The sequence below is a fragment of the Dendrobates tinctorius genome, unplaced genomic scaffold, assembly GCF_039654945.1.
Source record: "Dendrobates tinctorius isolate UK_male_01 unplaced genomic scaffold, ASM3965494v1 ptg000079l, whole genome shotgun sequence".
NCBI lineage: Eukaryota > Metazoa > Chordata > Amphibia > Anura > Dendrobatidae > Dendrobates > Dendrobates tinctorius.
Window position 1 is genome coordinate 19695151 of NW_027361747.1, and position 26663 is coordinate 19721813.

The window sequence follows — 26663 nt, forward strand, 5'->3', positions numbered from 1 at the left end:
TCCGTACATCTCGTACACACGCGGCTCCGCTCCGTACACCTCGTACACCCGCGGCTCCGCTCCGTACACCTCGTACACCCACGGCTCCGCTCCGTACACCTCGTACACCCGCGGCTCCGCTCCGTACACCTCGTACACACGCGGCTCCGTTCCGTACACCTCGTACACACGCGGCTCCGCTCCGTACACCTCGTACACACGCGGCTCCGCTCCGTACACCTCGTACACACACGGCTCCGCTCCGTACACCTCGTACACACACGGCTCCGCTCCGTACACCTCGTACATACGGCTCCTCTCCGTACACCTCGTACACACACGGCTCCGCTCCGTACACCTCGTACACACACGGCTCCGCTCCGTACACCTCGTACACACGGCTCCGCTCCGTACACCTCGTACACACGGCTCCGCTCCGTACAACCCGTACACACACGGCTCCGCTCCGTACACCTCGTACACACACAGCGCTGCTACATCCACACTGTAAATCCTGACCCCACACATACTTACCTCAACCAGCACCATGACAACAGCAGAGTCTTGCAGACGGTAGAGGCAAGGCTGAGCGCACAGGACCTGTGATGAGGTCACAGGAGGGGCGGAGTCAGAGGTGACATGATGGGGGTCTGGACAAAGGCTCCTGATCATGTGACCCCCTGACTCCTCCCCTCCTGTGACCTCATCACAGGTCCTGCGAACAGAGTGAGCAGGCAAGCGAGTGCGACGCTGTGAGTGGCTGCGGGGGGCGGGGGGCGTCTCATCTCATGCTAAGGCGAGGATGGGGTGCGTGGCGGCTTATCTCCCTGCAGTGCGGGAGGAACTTGAAACTATCACCGCCGTGCCCGCAGAGGGTCGGTGGCAGGAGCAACAGTGGCCGCAGCAGCTGGCAAGCGGCCAGATGATCGGGCGCTGCCACCCGCGGCCCACGTGACAGCGGCCCAGCGGGAAAATGCCCGGTTGGTTATATTGCCAATCCGGGCCTGCCTGTGCGTTACCTTTAGTCCCGAATAAAGATACACGGTCTGCAGCATTTGTGGGTGCATCATGAAGTAACGCATCATGCCGATCAATGCTGGGCTGTATCATACCATGCTGGGGGGGGGTATATACCATGCTGGGCTGTATTATACCATGGTGGGGGGGGCTATATACCATGCTGGGCTGTATTATACCATGCTGGGGGGGGCTATATACCATGCTGGGCTGTATTATACCATGGTGGGCTATACTGTATACCATGTGTTGCTGGGCTATACACTATGCGGCTGTGTTATATACCATGGGGGGTACATTTTACATTATATTCTATAAGGGGAGGCTGTGTTATATAATATGGGGGGGCTACATTATATTCTATGGGGAGGTGGGCTGCATTATATTCTATTTGGGGCTACATTATATTCTATAGGGGGGCTGTATTATATTTATTATATACTCTGGGGGCTGCATTATATTCTATGGAGGGGCTACATTATACTATATAAGGGGCTGCATTATATCCTATGAGGGGGTTTCCATATATTCTATGGAGGGGCTGCATTATACTATATGGGGGGCTGCATTATATCCTATGAGGGGGTTTCCATATATTCTATGGAGGGGCTGCATTATACTATATAAGGGACTGCATTATATCCTATGAGGGGGTTTCCATATATTCTATGGAGGGGCTGCATTATACTATATAAGGGGCTGCATTATATCCTATGAGGGGGTTTCCATATATTCTATGGAGGGGCTGCATTATACTATATGGGGGGGACTGCATTATATTCTATGGGGGGTTACATTATATTCTATACAGATATTATATCCAGCCCTGCATAGACTCAATATTGGATAACAAATAGCAAATAACTTTGTTGCCCTATGAAGGGGGGGGGGCGAAAAATTTCTTGCACAGGGGCCCACTACAGTCTATGTCCGCCCCTACACTAGTGTGAACGCAGCCCCACTCATGCAGCCCCTAACCAGGAGCCCCCATACATGCTCCCAATACATTTTATTATCATTACCACAGCATAGCACAGGGCACAAGCCCTTCTAGTGAGGCGGGAAAGATCACTGTATGACAGAACAGCATGCGGGCATAGTCTATATTATGTCTGCAGACTGGTCCCATACAGCACATCCCTCGCTTTCGAGCATGCTCAGTGCCACAAAACGGATCCCTGCACACGGAAGCACATGGATCCGTGTTGTCCTGGATCCGTGCTCCATAGAGCTCCATGTTAATTCCAGATGTGTAGCCGTGGATCCGTGCGTCTCCCTGTGCCTATGTGTTTTTCAGATGACACAAAACTGCAACAAGTTGCATTTTTGTGCATCTGATAAAATATGCGGATCTGTGGGAAAACGGTGACAACAGGATGCACAGTCCCATCCGTCACCACTGAAAGTCAATGGAGACGAAAACGGATCCGTGTGCAGCCAAAATATGCAAGTGTGAAACCAGCTTAAGGCTGTGTGCCCACGTAGCGATTTTTAAGCGTTTTTGCCGCGATTTTTGGCGCGAAAACGTTTAAAAATCGTGTACAGAACGCCCCCCATGCATTCCTATGGCATTCCGCACATGCTGTGCTAATGCTGCGCTTTTTTCCGCGGCGGAATCGCATCGTGGAAAAAATCGCAGCATGCTCATTCTTTTGTGCGGAATCGCAAAGAATTGCCGCGATTCCGCACCCATAGGAATGCATGAGAATCGCTTACTTCCCACATGTGGCTATGCCCACCATGCGGGAAGTTAAGCGTCTCATGTGCGGTTGGTACCCACGGTGTGGAGGAGAGTAGACTGTCCTCCAGGCCCTGGGTACCATACCCCTGTAAAAAAAAGAATAAAAAATCGGGGTATATTTACCTTCCGACGTCTCGCGCTGCATTCCCTGCCTCAGCGTTCCCAGTAATGCCTTGCGGCACGGTCCTGTGATGACGTAGTCTCGCGTGACTCTAGCGGTCTCACGAGATCGCTATAGCAACGCGAGACTACATCATCACAGGTCTCGCAAGGCATCGCTGGGAACGCTGTGGCCCGGGAATGCAGCGCGGGACGTCGGAAGGTAAATATACCCCGATTTTTTTATTTTTTTTTAGCATTTTAACATTCTATCTTTTACTATTGATGCCGCATAGGCGGCCTCAATAGTAAAAACCTGGTCACACTTGTCAAACACTATGTTTGACGAGTGTGACCAACCTGTCAATCACTTTCCAAGCGATGCTTCAAATCGCTTGGAAAGTGCTTGAATATCGCACACGAAAATCGCGGCAAAATCGCGATCATAATCGTGGTGAAATCGCGCAGCAAAAACCGCGCGATTTCTGGGAAGGAGTCCGGTTTTTGGTGTGCGTTTTAACACGCAACGTGGGCACATAGCCTAAAGGTGCTGTCACACTTAGCGATGTACCAGTGATCCCGACCACGATATGACCCGGTCAGGATCGCTGGTACATCGCTAAGTGGTCGCTAGTGAGCTGCCACACAGGCAGATCTCACCAGCGACATCGCTGGGGTCGGGGGTTACTACTTACCTGTCCACGCTCGTCTCGCCGCAGGAAGCTGACGACGAGAAACGGCCTAGGACGGTCTCGCGCGATCAGCGATAACCAGCGGGGGAGCGGGTTGTAGGTAAGTATCAGACAGCGATATCGCTAGCAATATCGCTATAACGTCACAAGTTATAGCGATATCGCTTAGTGTGACAGGCCCTTAACCCTATATAATGATTGGGGCTGGACTGAGATCTCTCCACAGGTTTCACCTAAAATCACTTTATATTACTTCCCCTCCCCTTAGGGCTCATACTCACTAGCGAGAGACTCGGACGATTCTTGCGCGAGTCTCTCGCATGGAAACCTGGCACTGCCGCCGGCACTGGGACTGGAGCGTGCGGCTGCATAGAAGTACATGTAACCGCACGCTCCGGTCCGAGTGCCGGCGGCAGTGCCAGGTTTCCATGCGTGAGACTCGCACAAGAATCACGTGCGTCTCTCACAAGTGAGTGTAAGCCGTTAGCAGCAACAACTGCCGTCGTCTCTCCTCCTCCCTGCAGTGTTGGCCTGAATCCTCCTGGCCCTGCGATCAACGGGATCGTTACATAGCGGCACTAACGCTGTAACGGATGAGGTAACGCCCCCATTGGCCGCAATGCTACTAACGCATCCAGAATCGGCCTGATGCGTTACTTCATGGCGCCCCCACAAATGCTGCAGACCGCGATCCAGGGGGTGTCATGAAGTAACGCATCAGGCCGATTTTGGATGCGTTAGCATTGCGGCCAATGGGGGCGTTACCTCATCCGTTACAGCGTTAGTGCCGCTATGTAACGATCCCGTTGATCGCAGGGCCATAAAGCAATGTGAACCTGGCCTAACACTATGAGAAGATGATATACCAACCAATGTGCGGAGTCTCTCCTCCTACACAGACCATATACTGTATGTATACGCCATGGATGAGGGGACAGTGAAGTGGATCTTTATTCCGGACTAAAGGTAACGCACAGGTCATTGCAGATGATGATGATGACAATGTGCTGCGTCCCTCCTCCTACACATAGTCACACACTATATATGCCATGGAGGAACTGGCAGGATAGATTTGGGACTGAAGGGTTAACTCACGTGCATTTATCCACATCTCCTCCTCTCCTGACCGCTCCTCCCCCCAGATGAGTCACAGTCAGGATTCACTGCTTCCAGGCGCCGAAAAACAAACAAACGGCTCATTCACCCTGCAGAGCCGGCTCATTTCGTTCACAGCAGAGAGCCGGCTCTTTGTATCGGATCGTTCACGAAGGAAACATCACTAGTAGTGACTGGTGACCTGGGCTGCAGCCGCTGGCAGGTGAGCGCTCAAAGCAAAGCGTGGGGTGTGTGTGCCTTATGGTGACGCAGCTCCAGGACTCTTAAAGGGGATGTCTGCGCTTAGCTCCCATTCTGCCATGGGCTCGCTCTGTGTGAATATACCCCAAATCCGCCGTACGCCTCCTGCTTTTGTCAAAATCGATGTAACCGTGACACCATGACTACAGCACATGACCGCTGCAGCCAGTCACTGGGCTCTGTGGTGTTGTGCTACTAGGTGGCTGAGCTCAGTGATTGGCTGCAGTGGTCACATGCTGCGGCCATTTTAGCAGGGAGCAGAGGAAGCCATGGAGTGGAGAAAGGTAAATGGGCACATGTATAAGATTATCTCAGCACAGGGACAGTTTATTTAAACACATCCAGTTGGGGAAATGTATTAAGGTACTGTCACACTTAGCGATGCACCAGCGATCCCGACCAGAGATATGACGCGATCAGGATCGCTGGTGCATCGCTAAGTGGTCGCTAGTGAGCTGCCACACAGGCAGATCTCACCAGGGACATCGCTGGGGACAGGGATCGCTACTTACCTGTCACACTAGGCGATCCTGCGTCCTCCCGCCCGGCTCCACGCTCGTCTCTCCACAGGAAGCGCCGCAGGAAGCTGACAACGAGAAACGGCCCAGGACGTTCTCGTGCGATCAGCGATAACCAGCGAGGGAGCGGTCGGAGGTAAGTATCAGACACAGCGATGTCGCTAGCATGTCACAAAACCAGTGACGTTATAGCGATCTCACTATGTGTAACGGGCCCTTAACTATCCCAAGATCTATTACCGGTAAAGTCCTCTCAGGCCGTTTTGTGCACCAGATCGCCACTCAAAGAAAAACCCCTTCCACAGCTCCATTGATGAAAAAATAAAATCTGGGTCTCTTAAAGCGATGACACACATCAATACATACAGTGTGTGTGTATATATAGAATTTTATAAAGTTCATAATTTTTTTTTCCTTTTTTTTTTTTTCAGCCACTAAAATAGGAAATAACTATCTTGTCTGGTATCGCTGTAATCATACTGACCAGGAGAATCGTCCTCAGCTCATTTTGATCATGCAGTTAACACTATAAAACACAATTGTGTGTCTCCCACCAATTCACACCTAGTTGGAATTTTTTTTGTCAATCAGTACATTGTAAATGTAAATTGTCCCCAATAAAGAATTCCTCATAGTCCATATGGCTCTTTGAAAGAGGAGAGAAAAAAAAGAAAATTGACCTTAAAGGGGTATTCCCATCTCCATCCCAATATATAGTAGGTGTAATAATAATATTAGAAAATCCCTCCAATTAGAAAGGTGGTACAGTTTTTCTGATTTGCGGTGTCTCTTTCCTTGCAGATACTTAGGTATCCATGGTTGCAACCACTAACAACTAGCGAACTGTTATTATGTCAGTGGTCATAACCATGGATTCCTAAGGTCCTGCATTTCTCTGCAGGAAAGAGACATTTCACATCAGAAGAACTATACTACATTTCTAATTGGAAGTATTTGCTAATATTATACCTACTACATATTGGAATAGGATCTTAGAGATGACAATACCCATTTAAGGGGATAATATTATGACTGGGTGTATATGTTTCTTATTGCAATGTTTTTCCTTAAAGGAGTTTTCCACTTTCAATAATCTTGTGTCCAATTGTTTACATATTTATGAAACAATAAACTCTGCTAGTTCTCATCCTCCCCAGGTCCAGTTTATGTCTTCTCCTGCTGCTTCAGTCTCTGGGTTTTGGCTGCAGCATTGACGTTACCTTGACAGCGCCCAGCACCACTGCAGCCAATCCCTGACCTCAGCAGCCAGCTCCATCTACATCAGCAGAGCCTCTGAGCTCAGTGATTGGCTGTATCAGTGTTGTATGCTGTTTTCATGATGTCACCGCTTCAGCCAAGACACAGAGACCGGAACAGCGGCGGAGAGTCACTACTGGACTTGGGGAGGGTGAGTAGATCGCATTTTTTTTTTTCTACAGTTTATAACATTTTGTACAGTTTGGGCACACATTTTTTAACAGTGGAAAACCCCTTTAAATATTGCAATCTTATCATTTATTAGAATGATATGGAAATAACTTGTTTAACCCCTTAATCCCATATGACCTACTATCCCGTCCATGTGCCCTGGGACTTAATTCCCAGGGACGGGATAGTACGTCATAGCGATCAGCAGCGCCCACGTTGGTGAGCGCCGCTGATCACGGCCGGGTGTCAGCTGATTGTCACAGCTGACACCCGACACAATGTGTCAGGGGCGGTCACGGGAGGGGGCTCCCTCCGTGCTTCCCTGAGCCCCCCACAGGAGCGCAATGTGCAGCGCTGCTGCGGGGGACTTCTTCCCTGCAGGCCCCCGATTCCAAGATGGCGACGGGGGCCTGCAGGGAGCTGGCTTCCTCACTGCCTGCAAAGCGCAGGCATGAGGAAGTCTGCTTCAATGCCTGTGACAGATCGCTGATCTGTCACAGTGATCTGTGATGTGACAGATCAGCGATCTGTCACAGGACAGTGATGTCCCACCTGGGACAAGGTAATAAAGTTTAAAAAAAAAAAAAAAAGTGTTAAAATAATTTTTTTAAAAATCACCAAATAAATTAGAAAAAAATAATCCCCCAATAAATTCATTTTTTGGAAATAAAAAAAACAATAAAAGTACACATATTTGGTATCGCCGCGTCCGTAACGACCCGCCCTATAAAACTGTCCCATTAGTTAACCCCTTTAGCGAACCCCTTAAAAAATAAAAATAAAAGACAAAGCAAAAAATAATGATTTATTATCATACCGCCAAACAAAAAGTGCAATAACGCGCGATCAAAAAGACGCATATAAATATCCATGGTACCGCTGAAAACGTCATCTTGTCCCGCAAAAAACGAGCCGCCATACAGCATCATCAGCGAAAAAATAAAAAAGTTATAGCTCGTAGAATAAAGCGATGCAAAAATAATTATTTTTTATATAAAATAGTTTTCATTGCATAAAACCGACAAAACATAAAAAACGACCTAAATGAGGTATCGCTGTAACCGTACTAACCCGAAGAATAAAACCGCTTTATCAATTTTATCACACGCGGAACGGTGTAAACGCACCCCCCCAAAAGAAATTCATGAAACGCTGGTTTTTGTTCATTCTGCGTCCCAAAAATCGGAATAAAAAGCGATCAAAAAATGTCACGTGCCCGAAAATGGTACCAATAAAAGCGGCAACTCGTCCCGCAAAAAATAAGACCTCACATGACTCGGTGGGTCAAAATACGGAAAAATTATAGCTCTCAATATGTGGTGATGCAAAAACTATTTTTACAATAAAAAGCGTCTTTTAGCGTGTGACAGCTGCCAAAAATAAAAACCGCCATAAATAGCAGGGCTGTGGAGTCGGTAAGCCAAACCTGCGACTCCGACTCCTCAATTTCCCTTACACCGACTCCGACTCCCACACATATTGCTTATATTTAAGTGAAAAATTTATTGTAGTACAATGACATTTAATCATTTTTATGATCCAATAATCAAGATATTTAGATAGAACAGAATATATATTGGTGTACTACCCGGTTTTCATTCTTTTTGGTACAGATACGATATGGATAGACAGATATGGATAAATGGATAGATAGAGCAGATTTTTAATCTGCTTTTGCTATTGAAAACATTATCTATGAGCTCAAAAACCTTTCAGGTGATGCAGTTTTTTAAAAATCTGATCTGCTTTTGCAGCTGAAAAACGTATCCTCAAAAAACACAGGAAAAACGCTGTGTGAATGTAGCCTTAGATCAGGAATATAACAGCCATTTATAGGACATTTCATAACTTTCCCAAACTCCTATGAAAAAATATTCAGCACATCCTGCATTGAATTACTGTACCCAATTTATTATATATTTTAGGAGTCGGAGTCGGTCCATTTTATACCGACTCCAACTCCGACTCCACCAAAACGAGCACCGACTCCGACTCCACAGCCCTGATAAATAGTAAATCAAACCCCCCGTTATCACCCCCTTAGTTAGGGAAAGATACTAAAATTAAAAGAAAATGTATTTATTTCCATTTTCCCATTAGGACTAGAGTTAGGGCTAAGGTTAGGGCTGAGATTAGGGTTAGGGGTGTGTTGGGGTTCGGGTTGGAGTCAGAATTGGGAGGTTTCCACTGTTTGGGCACATCAGGGGCTCTCCAAATGCAACATGGCGTCTGATCTCAATTCCAGCCAATTCTGCGTTGAAAAAGTCAAATGGTGCTCCTTCCCTTCCAAGCTCTGCCATGTGCCCAAACAGTGTTTTACTCCCACATATGGGGTATCCGCCTACTCAGGATAAATTGCAAAACAACTTTTGGGGTCCAATTTCTCCTGTTACCCTTAGGAAAATAAAAAATTGGGGGCAAAAATATAATTTTTGTGGAAAAAAATGATTTTTTTTATTTTCACGCCCAGGCGTTATAAACTTCTGTGAAGCCCTTGGGGGTTAAAAGTGCTCACCACACATCTAGATAAGTTCCTTAGGGGGTATAGTTTCCAAAATGGGGTCACTTGTGGGGGGTTTCCACTGTTTAGGTACATCAGGGGCTCTCCAAAAGCAACATGACACCCGCAGACCATTCCATCAAAGTCTGCATTCCAAAACGTCACTACTTCCCTTCCGAGCCCCGACGTGTGCCCATACAGTAGTTTTCTCCCACATATGGGGTGTCAGCGTACTCATGACAAATTGGACAACAACTTTTGGGGTCCAATTTCTCCTGTTACCCTTGGGAAAATAAAAAAAAATGGGGACCAAAAGATCATGTTTGTTGAAAAAATACGATTTTTTTTATTTTCACGCCCGGTCGTTATAAACTTCTGTGAAGCACTGGGTCAAAGTGCTCACCACACATCTAGATAAGTTCCTTGGGGGGTCTAGTTTCCAAAATGGTGTCATTTGTGGGGGGTTTCCACTGTTTTGGTACATCAGGGGCTTTCCAAACGCGACATGGTGTCCGATCTCAATTCCAGTCAAAAACGTCAAATGGCGCTGCTTCCCTTCCGAGCTCTGCCATGCGCCCAAATAGTGGTCTACCCCCACATATGGGGTATCAGCGTACTCAGGACAAATTGCACAATAACTTTTAGGGTCCTGTTACCCTTGGAAAAATAAGAATTGAGGGTGAAAAGATCATTTTTTAATTGTACGGCTGTATGTTATAAACTTCTGTGAAGCCCTTGTGGGTTCAAAGTTCTCACCACATATCTAGATAAGTTCCTTGGGGGGTCTAGTTTCCAAAATGGGGTCACTTGTGGGGGGTTTCCACTGTTTAGGTACATCAGGGGCTCTCCAAACGTGACATGGCGTCCGATCTGAATTCCAGCCAATTTTGCATTGAAAAAGTCAAACGGCGCTCCTTCCCTTCTGAGCTCCGCCATGCGCCGAAACAGTGGTTCCCCCCCCCACATATCAGGTATCAGCGTACTCAGGACAAATTGCACAATAACTTTTGCCGTCCAATTTCTCCTGTTACCCTTGGTAAAATAAAAAAAATTGAACCTGAAATATTTTTTTTGTGAAAAAAAAGTTAAATGTTCATTTTTTTTAAAATATTCAAAAAATTCCTGTGACGCACCGAAAGGGTTAATAAACTTCTTGAATGTGGTTTTGAGCACCTTAAGGGGTGCAGTTTTTAGAATGATGTCACTTTTGGGTATTTTCTATCATATAGACCCCGCAAAGTGGCTTCAAATGTGATGTGGTCCGTAAAAATAAAATGGTGTTGCAAAAATGAGAAATCGTTGGTCAATTTATAACCCTTAGGCTGTGTTCACACACAGCGTTTTTTTAGCGGTTTTTACCGCGGTTTTCACTATAAAACCGCTATAAAACCGCTAAAAATAAGCTGCACAGTCATTTCTATGCATTTTGCACTTTTTGTGCACATTGATGCGTTTTTTACCGCGAAAAAACCGCATCGCGGTAAAAACCGCAGCATGCACATTAATTTTGCGTTTTTTTCCGCGGTTTAGGCTTCTCCCATGCTTTTAGAAACCGCTGCGGTAAAAAACGCATCAAAACTGTGCAAAAAACGCACAAAAACCGCCGCGGAAAAATAGGTGCTGTTTCTGGGAAGGGATTCAGGTTTTTGTGCAGAAATTTTCTGCAACGTGTGCACTTAGCCTTATAACTTCCTAACAAAAAAAAAATTTTGGTTCCAAAATTGTGCTGATGTGAAGTAAACATGTGGGAAATGTTACTTATTAAGTTTTTTGTGTGCCGTATCTCTGTGATTTAAGGGCATAAAAATTCAAAGTTGGAAAATTTTAAAAATTTTCACCAAATTTCCGTTGTTTTTCACAAATAAACGCAAGTTATTTGAATTAAATTTTACCACTAACATGAAGTACAATATGTCACGAGAAAACATTGTCAGAATCACCGGGATCTATGGAAGCGTTTCAGAGTTATGACCTCATAAAGGGACAGTGGTCAGAATTGTAAAAATTGGCCCGGTCATGAACGTGCAAACCACCCTTGGGGTTAAAGGGGTTTTCCAGACTTAGAATATTGATGCATCAAATTAGTCTATTGTGGCAAGTTCCCACTAGACAAGAAGCGATTTCAACTCAAGATATAAGATTAAAAGTACATTTTATTAAACTGAGAATTAAAGCAGTGATAAATAAGGTTAAAAAAGACAGGGCCAAAAACCTCCAAAAAGAGGAGTGAAAAGCGCAGCATAATGCCAGTAATCAGTATTTATCTCTAAGTTGCTTAACAGCCTCTAAATAACTCTACTAACAAATTGACAATATGCTAATGTGATATAAAGTAATGGTGGTTCCGGTAACAAGTACACTCGAACAGTAGAAATGTATAGAATGTACGTCTGTAAGGGCAGGGTCCTCTCTCCTCTGTATCAGTCTGTCATTGTTAATTTGTATGTAACCCCTTCTCATGTACAGCACCATGGAATCAATGGTGCTATATAAATAATAATAATAAATAGTTATTATAAAGTAAGTGGTGTGAACACAGCAGTTCTCAGTATTACAAGATCTACCAAGTGCAGGGGAAATGGAGAGGCAAGTTCCCTCCTTTGATCCAGGAGTTGCACATCATTTCTTCCGTGTATTAATATGATTTGTCCGATTTGAGATCATCATCTGCATTTCCTTTCGTAGATTACGCTCCGAGGGATGACTGTATGTTTCTAGCCATGCAGAATATAAAGGAGGAGCCGATGGAGGCAGGTGAGTGTATACAGGAATCTTCTCCATATAGCGCTAACATATACCACAGTACAACGCAGCAAAAGCCCTTTTAGCGCTTCCCCGTACACGTATGTTTTTAGTGAGGAGCATGCCTGGCCGTCATTGCTGATTGTATGGGCACAGCCTCTGATGGCCAAACTCCTGCACTAATAGCCAGGGGCAGAAACTCTGATCACGGAGACTGCCAAGCCTTGGCGTTGGCCAACTGGGTCTTCATCTGCCCGGCTTAGCAATTCCATGTTTCAAGAAAAGGTCAGCAATTTATTTGGTTATAAATGCCGCTACTCTTACTTACCCTGATCATTTTCTTATTCCCACCTTGTATTTGGGGAGAATGGTGAGTTGATGGGGCTGTAATGGTTGGAGGTTGCTATGACTGGTCGTTTGTGTTTTATGATTCACCAATAGGCACCACACCGTTAACGATCCTATTATATGCTAGCGTTCAAGTTCTGCTATGGCCGGAGAAAAGAGAACGATGCATGCACAAGGAGCGCACACGCATAGATAAGAATATATCTGGGCAATGATACGTGTAAATATGCGAAAATTTGTTTATTCGTAGACAAAAAAATTAACAAAATCATTTAAAAAAGACACATCATTAAGGTCCCATGAAACAACAATGCAACAACCCCATAGAAAAACCACATTATGATAAATACAAGTAAATGAAGAGTCCCTGAGATAATGCAATAAATATAAGCCTTAAATCTATGCAAATATAATGCCAACCTGGGCGTCCCCAGGAGCCTATGGAAAACAAAGCCCTGGGTGGAATATAAATAACCACATGAAGTGCTTATAGAAAACAGAAAGCAAGTGTCCCTAGGAGAAAGGGAGGAAACTCCCTTAAGTGCAAGTAATGAGAATGACCTAATGAGAAAATAAGCTGTAAGGCTTGAAAATAGCCAACAAGTCACCAAATGTCAGGGCATCAGGGTTGTCAGGGCAGGAGGGACAATGGTCCCAGGACCAAGATGATGTTGGAACCCCACGCCTATCGCTGCTGACCACAGCTTCGTCAGGGAAAGTTCTACTATGGCCCTCATGTTTCACCTTATTTCCTGTCATTTGCAGCTTTATTTTATTTATTTTTATATAGCGCTAACATATTCTGCAGCGCTTTACAGTTTGCACAAATTATCACTGTCCCCGATCGGGCTCACAATCTAAATTCCCTATCAGTATGTCTTTGGAATGTGGGAGGAAACCCACGCAAACACGGGGAGAACATACAAACTCCTTGCAGATGTACGGATGCTGGATATTTCTTGCAATTTGTACTATTAAAGATAAAAAATTAGAAATAATCTGTTATTATTATTCTGTTATGTTATTGTTTTGCTCAGACAGATTGCCAGAGCTGTCAGGTTACATTTCTTAAACCCTATGGAAGATGGAAGTGAGGAGCAGAGTGAGGAAACAGGCAGAGGGAGACACAGAAAGATGGTGCTGTGCTTTCCAATAAGTGTTTAGTTTTTTTTGTTTTTTTACCTCATCCTAGAGCTGGATTCACACCCACAGTGATCATTGTTGCTGTATAATGTTCTCCATGCTTTTATCTGTGTGCTAAAAAAAAGTAGTGAAGATCAGGAATGCCTCCGTGCTGCTCTGTGCATGAGAGGCATCATAGCAGCTCGTCTCCTTCAACCAGCTGAGAATCTATCGCAAATTGAAGGCAATCTGTCATCTCCAAAACTGAAATTGAACTATTTAAGCCTTCATAGAGGGGACTTGGCCCCCTTCTCTTTTAAATATCATAGTTGTATTGTAGATTTGAGTAAATGTGTTTTAAAGAAAAATAAACATTTTATTAGCTATGCAAATAAGGGGGCTTTGGTGCACCTTTGGCATAGCCAAAAGCTTGGTGCCCCTTTCCACCCCTTCAGTTACAGTACCCTGCCCCTTTCCTTACAGTGATTGGCAGCGCCTGCTTTGGAACGCTGCCGGATCTAATTCCCCAGCTCGTAGTGATAGTTGGGCAGCCTAGCCCCTGCTTGCACAGTGTGTGCAGGGACAGAGTTCTCTTCCCTTCTCCTGTCTGTAGTGGCTCTGCTCTACACCCTTGACTATAAAGCAGCGGCAGCCAGTGCTGACAATAGAGAACGCGCACCATGTCAGTGTCTGCATGCACACATCTCCCTCTCTTGTGTATACTGGCTGCACGCTTCTGTATGATACTGTGTGCAGTGAGTGGCTCCTATTCACAGGAAAGGGAGATGAAAGCGCACACATTGAGATGCTGGGGGCAAGTGCACGCATACAGTCAACAGTGTTCAGATTCTCATCCCTCATGTCAGCATTGACCGCCCCTGTTTTGTAATCCTGTGTATAGTGACTGACTGTATACACAGGACAGGGATGAGAGCTGACACTGTATATACAGGCGCCCGGCCCCTCCAGTGTCAGTATGCACCGCTTATCATTGTATCAAGCAGTGCTCCAGAGTCGGTGCTGCCACTCACCATGAGGACAGGAGTATTGTAATGGTGGGGACGGATCTGGGCAACCAAGCCCACTCATTTACTTTTGTAATAAAACTGTTTTTCTTTAAAATACAGTTACTAAAATGTACAGTACATGTATGAGTCTTATAGGGGCTGTGCTCCCTACATGAAGGTTTAAATCAGGGCTGTGGAGTCGGAGTCGTGGAGTCGGAGTCGGTGCTCATTTTGGTGGAGTCGGAGTTGGAGTCGGTATAAAATGGACCGACTCCTAAAATATATAATAAATTGGGTACAGTAATTCAATGCAGGATGTGCTGAATATTTTTTCATAGGAGTTTGGGAAAGTTATGAAATGTCCTATAAATGGCTGTTATATTCCTGATCTAAGGCTACATTCACACACAGCGTTTTTCCTGTGTTTTTTGAGGATACGTTTTTCAGCTGCAAAAGTTGATCATCTTTTTAAAAAACTGCATCACCTGAAAGGTTTTTGAGCTCATAGATAATGTTACTCAATAGCAAAAGCAGATTAGAAATCTGCTCTATCTATCCATTTATCCATATCTGTCTATCCATATCGTATCTGTACCAAAAAGAATGAAAACCGGGTAGTACACCAATATATATTCTGTTCTATCTAAATATCTTGATTATTGGATCATAAAAATGATTAAATGTCTGAGGTTCACATTGTACTACAATAAATTTTTCACTTAAATATAAGCAATATGTGTCGGAGTCGTGGAGTCGGAGTTGGAGTCGGTGTAAGGGAAATTGAGGAGTCGGAGTCGCAGGTTTGGCTTACCGACTCCACAGCCCTGGTTTAAATAGATCAGTTTTGGGGCTGACAGACTCCACATGTACACACAGAGCCACGCATTCTGAAAAGTTACTTAAAAACTTGGTTTCCCTTTAATGCAAATAATACGTATTTAATGTATAGAAGCATAGTGACTTGAGTTTTTTTTTTTTTTTTATTTCTGCTTTTTACAGTAGATGATGTCTCTAAGCTGGAGAGAGGGGTGGATAAGGAGTTCAGAATAGCGTCCGTACTCGGCGCTAGAGGAGCCGGTGACAGCAGATCATTGCCCCATATATGGGATGGGGAGCAGATGTCTCATCAGCTGGAAGGTACGACCTGTGAACCAGTGTGACCACTTATTCAGTTTATGGTAGAGTTTCTTATCACACTAATATATGGAATATCAATGATTTATGAAGTTAAAGACAATGCATACCTTTATATTGTTTCTTTGCTTCAAAAATGCAAATTTAAGCAACTTTCTAAATGTTCTTCCATACATTAACAGATCCACAGATACAAACAGAGCTCACATCCAGCCTATATTACTGGGAGAGACACTCCCACAAGAAAAAAATTCTGAAACGTAGATTAGGCTACAAACTGCATAATATTGGGCTTGAAAATGAAGGAAACAAGGAAGATTGCAGAATGAAGCTTAGTGCAGTGTACATAACTAAATATTAACCAATTACCACCCCCAAAATATATATATTGTATATATATTTTTTAATATGTCAAAGCTGTTCATACATTTTAAGTAGTAGTCCATGAATTTTCCCATCAGTGCTTCAGGCATTGTGGCTAGGACATTTGTAATCAAATCTTTACAATTTTTTCACCTCTTCTTCTTTCCTCAACTGCCTGCATGTAATCATTACAGTCATTGTTCAGCCCCTACATGCCACCATATATTGTACTGCACCTTGCTCCTAATCAGGGCTGTGGAGTCGGTAAGCCACAGTTGCGACTCCGACTCCTGGATTTTATCAGGCTCCGACTCCGACTCCTTCATAAATGGCCAATTCATAACAACAAGTTTACTGTTGTAAAATATTAAACATTGTGCTTATTCAGTTTCTCACCATCATATAAGTAATCAGACCACTTAGAGCAAAAACTACATTTATTAGAATACAATTAGAATATAGCAAATAACTTTTATAAACTTTTCTAAACTGTAAGTAAATATGCAATAAATACTTTTATGCAGTTAATAAGAAGAAATCTATAAATTTGTCCTCAGAAAAAGTATTGCCTCTGTCAGATCCTCCTTCATGGATGCCCGCAAATCTGATCTAATTATTTTGAGAGCAGAGAACAACCTCTCTACACTAACTTGTGTTGGTGGCAAAGCAGTAACCACTCGGGCAACATCTCTGACAATGTCAGGATACAGAGGAATCGCTTGTTGCACTGTTATTTTTGATGAACGGTCAAATTTCTCAATTTCTTTTAGTGCACATGAAAAATTCTGCTGAAATGTACTGGCTGTGTTCCTTGATGGGGATGACTCTTCTATGCGGGAACGCTTTGCACGGTCCTTGTGATCCAAATATTTTTCGAAATTAAATTCTTCATCAGTTGATGATGAGGGTGAAGATGTGGCAGGACGACCAAATTCTTCTTGTTCCTCCTGACTGTTCTGCAACCCTTTCATCCTTACTGCTATTTCAAACAGAGCTTCTTTTCCTTTACTTAGCTGTTGATCATCTAGAAGAATCCGATGCATTGGGTCTACATAAACAGCTGCCAAAAGAATGTTATTTTGTAATAGTAGCTCCTCTCTCCGTTTCATTGATGTAGCAATGCCACTTGCAATTAACCCTCCTCTTTGGGACAGGCGAAACATCAGGTTCTTCCACTCCTTTAAGAAAATACCTGGAGTTAAGTCCTCTGCTTGTAATTTTTTAGTCACTGTAAATGGGTGCTCTAGCAATTTTTCCAGCTCAGTCACCTGATTCCACTGACTTTCATTTAGCGTCAGTTGAGGGTTAGCCATGTCTACAAGAAAGGTTTTCAGTTCAACCAACGCTGAATCATTAAGTACTGCCCCATCGTGTGGCTTGATCAATAATTGCCCCTTTTCCAGCACGTCTCTTCAAAATTGAGTCAACTTTAGGGGTTCTGGCAACAGTAGCCAATTTTCTCACCTTGCCAATCAGTGCAGCAGCATGTCCTTCTTGCAGACTGTCTCTTATAGCCAGCTGTAGCGTATGCACAACACAGCACATGTGATGAATGAAAGAACATATTGACACAGTTTCAACAAGATCATCTAAACTATCATGTTGCTGTTCATCTGAAGCAACTTCAGTTTGCTCCTCAGTTACAATACTGTGTTCCTCTATTTCAAACATTTCTGTGTCTGTGGACCCAGAATGTTCTTCTAGCTGCTGGTCACCATCATTACTCTCATTCATTAGCTTAATAGTACTTATATTTGAAGCATTGTCAGTTACGACAGAAAGAACTTGCTCTTTTTTAAGTTCATAGTCTTGCAGAACGTTTTCCACCAAGACCTGGAGAAACTCACTGGTGTGATGAGCTTTGGTGTCTTTTACTGCCAATGTCTTGGTAACTATTTCATTTTTGTCACAAACAAATCGGACATTGATGGCAAAATAGTTCACTCTGTGACGTGTGCAGGCATCCAGTTTAAGAAACAGAAAGCGTCCCTTGAGAGTTTTTTTAAGTTCTTCCTTTTGTTTAAAAGCTTCTTCGATTACTAATTTTCTAATACTCTCTCTCTCTCCAGAGAAACACCAAGCTTGCGGGCCATTTCCCCATTCAGACACATAAAAGCTGGTCGTGAAAATGGTGAAATAGGCACACTATCCTTTACAACAAGCTCTATGATCTGTTTTTTAAATGTATCTACTGTCATTGTCACAGTAACTTTGTCACTGACAAAATATCTTGCAACTGATGGCTGCAAAGTTCTCTGCTCCTTTGTTTGGCTGGAAGAGCTGGGCACTGGTTCATTGGTTTGGTTGCAGTCTTTCTCATCCACTGCTTTCAGTACTTCTGGATGAAAGCGCTGTAAATGTCTCTTTAGATTAGAAGCTTTGGTAGGAGCATTTTTATCTTTGCCTGAATATGCACTCATCTTGGCTTCACAGCATTTGTTTTCGTCTGGATCATTTGTCATACACTGACAGACATAATGTTTTCTATCTTGAGTGATGGTGAAATGTTCAAATACAGCTGATTTAATGTGATGCTTCTTTGACATTCTCAGGTTTTTAATTCTGCATTCACAATCCAAATGACAATTGTTTTTCCTAAAAACAATTGTACAAAATTATTGCCAGGTCGTACAACTGATATAGTGGTCAGTAATACTGTTATTATTCCTCATGTACTCACAGTTAACTGTTGCAAAGTTTGTTGAAAGGATAATACTTCTTACAGTCTTCCTCTTCTGAGTAGCAGGCAGCTGTGAGATGCTTGGAAGATGCAAACCTACTATGATCTAGTCTAGAGGAGGAGCTTTACTACTAAGAATTTGCAACACATTTTCACTTTCAGTTTCATACATTGTAAGTAGGGGGGTTGGGGCAGCATGAGGTTAACCAAGTATAAGATTAGATAAGGGCAGTGGAGAACAGTGACACACAAGAAGTAAGAAATGTCTCTATCTCCAGCAGAACTGCTTATCACTGTTGTTCATAGTTTGATAGAACATATATATTTGAGTAACATTTATAAAATTCATATGAAAGTTCAATTATGAAATATTAATACATTTTTTTTAAAGCTGGAGTCGGTACATTTCTACCGACTCCGACTCCAGCCAAAACTAACTCCGACTCCGACTCCACAGCCCTGCTCCTAATAGGACTATATCAATCCTGCGGGTAGTCAGGTAGGTTTACTGAAGTTATAAATGGCACAGGTTATTTCTCCTATGCCTCATTGGGGGACACAGAAACAGTGGGTGTTATGCTGCTGACCACTAGGAAGACACTAAGTAAACCAGAAAAAAAGTTAGCTCCTCCCCTGCAGTATACACCCTCTCGCTGGCTGAGATTTCTCCAGTTCTTGCTTAGTGTCTGTAGGAGGCACTTGGGTCTGGTTTCAGACCCCACCGTTTTTATTTTATTTTTGAATTTTCTGTAAGTTTTTATTTTTTTATTTAACGGAGGGAAGGGGGTGACGGTTCCTTTCTACGGCCCGCTGTCCCCCGAACCAACAACAGGCAAGCACGCGGATTATACCTCCCCATACACTTTCCTGCGACAAATGGGGTTGATTCCTCTGACGATGGTTCCCTTACGGTCGGTACTCCACGGATACGAGGGCAAGCGCAACAGGATGTAGCACAGGACTGCATGGAGAAGGACTTGAGCAGCGCTTTTTCGGACGCCCTGAATCAGCCCCAGAGCTCTCCATTCCCCTACCACAGGGTGGATCGATTGAGCAATACCCCTTTTAAGACCTCCTCCAGCTCTGCTACATCGCCCGGAGGATGAGACACACACCTGCAACTGGAAGACCCCGGACAGCGGCGACCTGCCAGAACACAGGAGTGGAGGTATGGGGTCCGGTCCTGCCCCGCCGGGAGAAGCGCTGATTTAACGTCAGCGGCGGTGCACTGGCGCCCCATCGCAGGCCCCCCCGCCCCTCGCTCTCGGCGCTCGGTTAGGCCAAAAATTTAGTCCCCGGCTTTTCCGGCCAATTTGAATGGCGCCGCCCACTAGCGCTTCCCCGCTCCCAGCACCTACCGCGTGTAGGCCAAAAATTTAGTCCCCGGCTTTTCCGGCGTACTAGGCTGCAATTTGAATAGCTCTACCCGCGCTAACGTCGCCGCCCCCTCCTCTTGGCGCCTCTCATTACTTACGAGACGTGCAATTCTAATCTCGGGGGACATTTCTTCAGCTGCCGTTAACCCTATCAGGAGCGCTATACCTGCTCTGGACAGCCGGATGCCCGGTGACCTCGCCGCCGCTGCTGACGGGCCTCCTGCGTTTAGTTCCCCTGAGGGGGCTGCGTCCCTGTCACAGCCGGTGGAGTCTCTGACCCAGGCTATATTCTCCCTCCGGGAGGACTCTTTAAGTCAGAAAGCGTCCTTACCTCCCGAGGGGGGCTTTGGCGTTGTCCGAGAACTGTCCACCAGCAGGGGTCATACTCGTCCAAGAGATGGTCAGGTGTCTAGAAAGCGGACCCATGACACGTCCCCTAGTCACGTTCGCGCCTCTGCATCGGCAACTCCTGTCTCTTGCTCTCCTTCTGAGGTTCACAGCGAGCAATACTCTGAATTCGAATCTGACACGTCAGCCCCTCAGAATCCCCCAACTAATCAAGAGTCGCTTGATTCTCTTATAGAATCAGTCAACAGGATTCTGAGGTTGGATGAGGAAAATATTCCCACTCCAGCACTCCCTATCTCATTTAAGAAAACCTAGCGTGTGCGCAGGTTATTTACCAGCCGTCCAGAAACATAGGGATCGGCCACATGAGCGGTTCACAGGGCAAAAGTCTACTCAGGCTATATACCCTTTTCATCCAGACCTAATGTAGGATTGGTTACAGTCCCCTCTGGTGGACCCTCCTGTATCGCGTCTTGCTTCTAAAACGCTCCTATCTGTTTCTGAGGGTTCCTCAGTCAGAAACCCCTCGATCGTCAAATTGACTACCTTGCCCGTTCAGGTTTTTTTTAAGCTTCAGGAGCAGCGCTTTTTCCATCTTTAGCTGCAATTTCGTCACTAAGGCTATGGCCGCTTGGGCAGAAGTCTTGATTACTTCCAGGGCACCAATCTTCCTCCGGAGGCAACCACTGTCGCCAGGCAGATAACTCACGCAGCGGACTTTGTAGTAGACGCTTCTTTTTATGCTGCCAATTGCGCGGCTCAAACTGCCGCTAATGCGATCTCCATTAGAAGAGCCCTATGACTCCGCGGCTGGCCGGGCGGATGCCACACCTAAAAGATCGTTGGCTTCTCTCCCCTTTCAGACGGGTCGTCTTTTTGGAGAGAAACTGGACCAGCTCATTTCTGATACTACCGGGGGAAAAAGTAAATTCCTTCCTCAACAAAAGGGACTGTTCGGCTGTTTCGCAACCAACAGCCGACGTGTTTTCGATCTTCTCGCAGCAATTTCGGTTGGTCCTCCTCTACCTTCTCTTCCGGATCAGGTCGGTCCCCGCACGGAGACAGAAGCTCCCAGTTCTCATACAGACCTAACCGCTCTTGGAAACCCATGCCTAGGGCTTCTGCATCTAGGGTAGTCAGATCTCATAGATCTACCCAATGACGACAAGTGGGTCAGGGAGCTGGTGTCCTCCGGATATACAAGACAGAATTTTCTTCTCCCCCTCCAACTCGGTTTTTCCTTTTCTCTCCCCCCCAAAAAAAAGACAAGAGCCTTCCTTCAGGCTGTTCAGGCTCTGCTAAGGGACAGAATCATCATTCCGGTCCCTCATCACGAAAGGTTCAGGGGATTATATTCAAACCTTTTTGTGGTTCCGAAAAAAACAAAAACGGGACGATGCGACCCATTCTGGATCTCAAACTGTTAAATCAATGTGTCAAGGTACGGCGATTCCGAATGGAATCTCTCCGATCAGTTGTCGCTTCCATGGAAAAAGGAGAGTTCCTAGCATCCATCGACATCAAGGACGCTTACCTTCACATTCCGATCTGCCTGTCCTACCAGCAGTTCCTGCGTTTTGCAATTCACGAGGAACACTTCCAGTTCGTTGCCTTGCCCTTCGGACTCGCCTCCGCCCCCAGGGTCTTTACCAAGGTCATGGCCATTCTCCACTCTCGGGGAGTGGTGGTGTTACCGTATCCGAATGACCTGCTCATCAAGGGTCCGTCCCTTCCAGCCTGCGAGGAATCCATAGATAACAGTAAATACACTTTCTCACCTGGGGTGTAAGATAAACTTCGAAAAGTCTTTCCCAAAACCGGCTCAGCAGATTTCCCTTTTAGGAATGCTCTTGGACACGTCCCACGGGTTGGTCATTCTCCCTCCAGGAGAGACCCAAGCCTTACAACAGGCAGCGCGGATTCTTTCCTGACCGGTTTCTCACTCCATTCGTTTCAGCATGAGAGTTCTCGGAAAGATGGTGGTAGCGATGGAAGCAGTTGCATTTGCACAGTTCCACCTCCGTCCCTTACAACACGCGTTGCTGTTAGCTTGGGGCAAGAACCCGTTCTCCCTGGACCATCGGATCCCTCTGTCCCTGCGGGTCAGGCAAGCCCTCAGGTGGTGGCCACTGAGGTCCTCCCTGAATCAAGGGAGGTCTTTTCTCCCAGTAAGATGGTTGGTAGTAACCACCGACGCAAGTCTCCTCGGCTGGGGTGCGGTCTTTCGTCGCCACACGGCACAGGGTCATTGGTCAACCCAAGAGTCACGTTTCCCCATCAACATCTTGGAGATACGAGCGATCAGATTAGCTCTACGGAGTTTTCACCATCTCCTCAAAGGTCACCCCATCAGGATCCAATCTGACAACGCCACGGCTGTAGCGTATATCAACCACCAGGGAGGTACACGGAGCAGAATGGCCGTGCACGAAGCGAGTCACACCCTCTATTGGGCCGAGCGTAGAAAATTGGGCGGCAGATTTTCTCAGTAGCCAAGGCATTGCCTCGGGGAAGTGGTCTCTTCATGTGGAAGTCTTTCAGCAGATTTGTCATCGCTGGGGACTCCGGATGTGGATCTCATGGCCTCAAGACTAAACAATAAGGTTCCTCGGGTTCATTGCGCGATCCATGCGCCATCGAAGCGGACGCCCTAGTTCTGCCGTGGCACCGGTTCCGGCTCCCCTACTTCTTCCCTCCTCTTCCCTTGCTTCCAAGGGTCATCAAGAAGATCAGAGCGGAGGGAGTACCAGTGATCCTAGTCGCTCCAGATTGGCCGTGCCGAGCATGGTATGCAGAACTAATATAACTAGTCGCCGACGTCCTCTGGCGACTTCCAGGTCGCATGGATCTATGCTTGCAGGGGCCGATTTACCACCAAAACTCCGGGGCCCTGTCTTTGACGGCATGGCCGTTGAATTCTGGATTTTAGCACAGGTTGGGTTCTCTCACGATGTGATTTCCACCCTGTGTCCATGTGCATCTATCACCGCACCTGGAAAACCTTCTTTTCGTGGTGCAAGGATCATGGTCGATCACCTCTGGTGTTTTTTCCATTCCGGACATATTGGAATTCCTTCAATCTAGTTTAAAATCAGGACATGGGCTTAGCTCACTCAAGGGCCAAATTTCGGCCTTGTCAGTGCTTTTCCAATGCAAAATTGCCACCAAACTTCAGGTCAAGACGTTCATTCAGGAAGTTTCCCATGTGGCGCCTCCTTATAGAAGGCCATTGGAATCATGGGACCTTAAAGGGGTTGTGCGGGCTTTTTACATAATCTCAGTACATATCTGGGCTGCAGAATTATGACAATAAGTAATTTATTTTCTGTCAGTAGTTTGCACGTTTTTCTAGATATTCTGAACAGAACGTCCAAGGGGGGGGTGTTATGGCATTGAAATGAGAACTAGTCGTAACCTCCTACTCTACTCCAAACATGCCCTCTATAACAACAACCCCACCCTCCACACAGTAACGAATTCTTCCCCTCCAGCAGCCTCAGTGCAGCGAGCAGAGCCTTCAAACTTTTGCTTTTGTCAAAGAATGCTCCCTTTGCAGCAATTACAGCATTGCAGACCTTTGGCATTCTAGCAGTTCATTTGCTGAGGTGATCTGGAGAAATTTCACCCCATGCTTCCAGAAGCCCCTCTCACAAGTTGGTTTGACTTGATGGGCACTTTTTGCGTACCATACGGTCAAGCTGCTCCCACAACAGCTCAATGGGGTTGATATCTGGGGACTGCGCTGGCCACTCCATTACAGATAGGATACCAGCTGCCTGCTTCTTCCCTAAATAGTTGTTGCATAATTTGGAGGTGTGCTTTGGGTCAATGTCCTGCTGTAGGATGAAATTGGCTCTAATCAAGCGCTGTCCACGGGGTATAGCATGGCGTTGCAAAATGGAGTCATAGCCTTCCTTATTCAAAATCCCTTTTACCTTGTACAAATCTCCCACTTTACCAGCACCAAAGCAACCCCAGACCATCACATTACCTCCACCATGCTTGACAGATGGCATCAGGCACTCTTCCAGCATCTTTTCAGTTGTTCTGCGTCTCACAAATGTTCTTCTGTGTGATCCAAACACCTCAACCTTGGATTCGTCTGTCCATAACACATTTTTCCAATTTTCTTCTGTCCAATGTCTGTGTTCTTTTGCCCATATTAATCTTTTCCTTTTATTAGCCAGTCTCAGATATGGCTTTTTCTTTGCCAGTCTGCCTTGAAGGCCAGCATCCTGGAGTCGCCTCTTCACGGTAGACGTTGACACTGGCGTTTTGCGCTTACTATTTAATGAAGCTGCCAGTTGAGGACCCGTGAGGCGTCGATTTCTCAAACTACAGACTCTTAGTGTACTTGTCTTGTTGCTCAGTTATGGAGCGAGGCCTCCCACTTCTCTTTCTACTCTGGTTAGAGCCTGTTTGTGCTCTCCTCTGAAGGGAGTAGTACACACCGTTGTAGGAAATCTTCAGTTTCTTGGCAATTTCTCCCATGGAATAGCCTTCATTTCTAAGAACAAGAATAGACTGTCGAGTTTCACATGAAAGCTCTTTTTTTTTTTTTCTGGCCATTTTGATAATTTAAGGGAGCCAACAAATGTAATGCTCCAGATTCTCAACTAGCTCAGAGGAAGGTCAGGTCTATATATTACACACACACGGGGTAGCACTGTGGCTCAGTGGATAGCACTGCTGGGGTCCTGGGTTCAAATCCCACCAAGGACAACATCTGCGAGGAGTTTGTATGTTCTCCCCGTATTTGCGTGGGTTTCCTCTGGGTACTCCGGTTTCCTCCCACATTCCAAAGCCATACTGATAGGGAATTTAGATTGTGAGCCCCATCGGGGACAGAGATGATAATGTGTGCAAACTGTAAAGCGCTGCGGAATATGTTAGCGCTATATAAAAATAAAGGTTATTATTATAGAAGAATAGCCAGTAGTTCATTTGCGACTTCTGTAAAATCACTGCAGGAGCCGACAGGATAGGAGAGATGGATTAAAATCCATATAGAATAGGTAGATATATAGATTTCAGTGACAAATAGAATTAGTATAGTGTGTGCAAAATTCTGGACATGTATTTAATTAATAGAAGATTATTTTGTGGAAAAAATGGCGTGGTGGTCCCCCTATAATTAATAGCTATCAGTGGCTATGCAGACAGCTGAGGGCTGATGTTAATAGCCTAGAAAGGGGTCATGGATAGTGCCCCCCCCTGGCTAAAAACATCAACTCTCAGCTGCCCCAGAAAAGGCGCATCTCTAAGATGCGCCAATTCCGGCACATAGCCTTGCTCTTCCCACTGCCCTGAACCGGTGGCATATGGGGTAATAGTTGGGGGGTTGATGTCGCCTTTCAGGTGACATCAAGCCCCGAGGTTAGTAATGGAGAGGCGTCAATAAGATGCCGCTATTACTAACCCCATGGTCAAATTGTAAAGAAAACACAGACACCCAGCAAAAATCCTTTAATTGAAATAAAGACACAGACTCCTTTTATTATTCTTAATTAAACCATACTTACAAACACACCTAATCCATGTGAAGTCCTCGGTCTCCTGTAATAAAAATAAAATAAAAAAGTAACAATATACCATACCTGTCCGTCGTGTCCCACGCCGTAATCCATATCTGGGGGATATACATTTTTCAACCTGGACGGTGCAAAGATGTGACCGTCCCAGCTGAAAAACACTGGTGAATGAGGAGCAAAAGGTGGCTACTTTGAAGAACCTAGAATAAAAGACATATTTTACAGTTATTTCACACTTTTTTGTTAATTATATAATTCCACATGTGTTAATTCATAGTTTTGATGCCTCCAGAGTGAATCTACAATTTTCATAGTCATGAAAATAAAGAAAATTCTTTGAATGAGAAGGTGTGTCCAAACTTTTGGTCTGTAATAAATATAAATATATATATATATATATATATATATATATATATATATATATATATATATATATATATATATATATATATATATATATATATATATATATATATATACATACACACACACACACACACACACACACACACACACACACACACACACACACACACACACACACACACACGTGTGTGTATATATATATGCTCTGCCAGGCCTTCACTGCGGTGGTTTTCCGTTGCTGTTTGTTTGTGGGCCTTTCTGTCTGAAGTTTAGTCTTTAACAAGTGAAATGCATGCTCAATTGGGTTGAGATCAGG

General features: G+C 45.1%; 1 protein-coding gene across 1 annotated transcript in view; it reads left to right on the forward strand.

Annotated features, from left to right (window-relative positions):
• LOC141096779 (multifunctional protein ADE2-like) overlaps positions 1 to 26663 on the forward strand; it is a 71061-nt gene that overhangs the window by 1481 nt on the left and 42917 nt on the right. Inside the window, exons 2-3 of the mRNA XM_073583585.1 lie at positions 12016 to 12084; positions 15549 to 15686. Coding sequence (XP_073439686.1) covers positions 12016 to 12084; positions 15549 to 15686 — 207 coding nt within the window. The remainder of the gene's footprint in view (positions 1 to 12015; positions 12085 to 15548; positions 15687 to 26663) is intronic.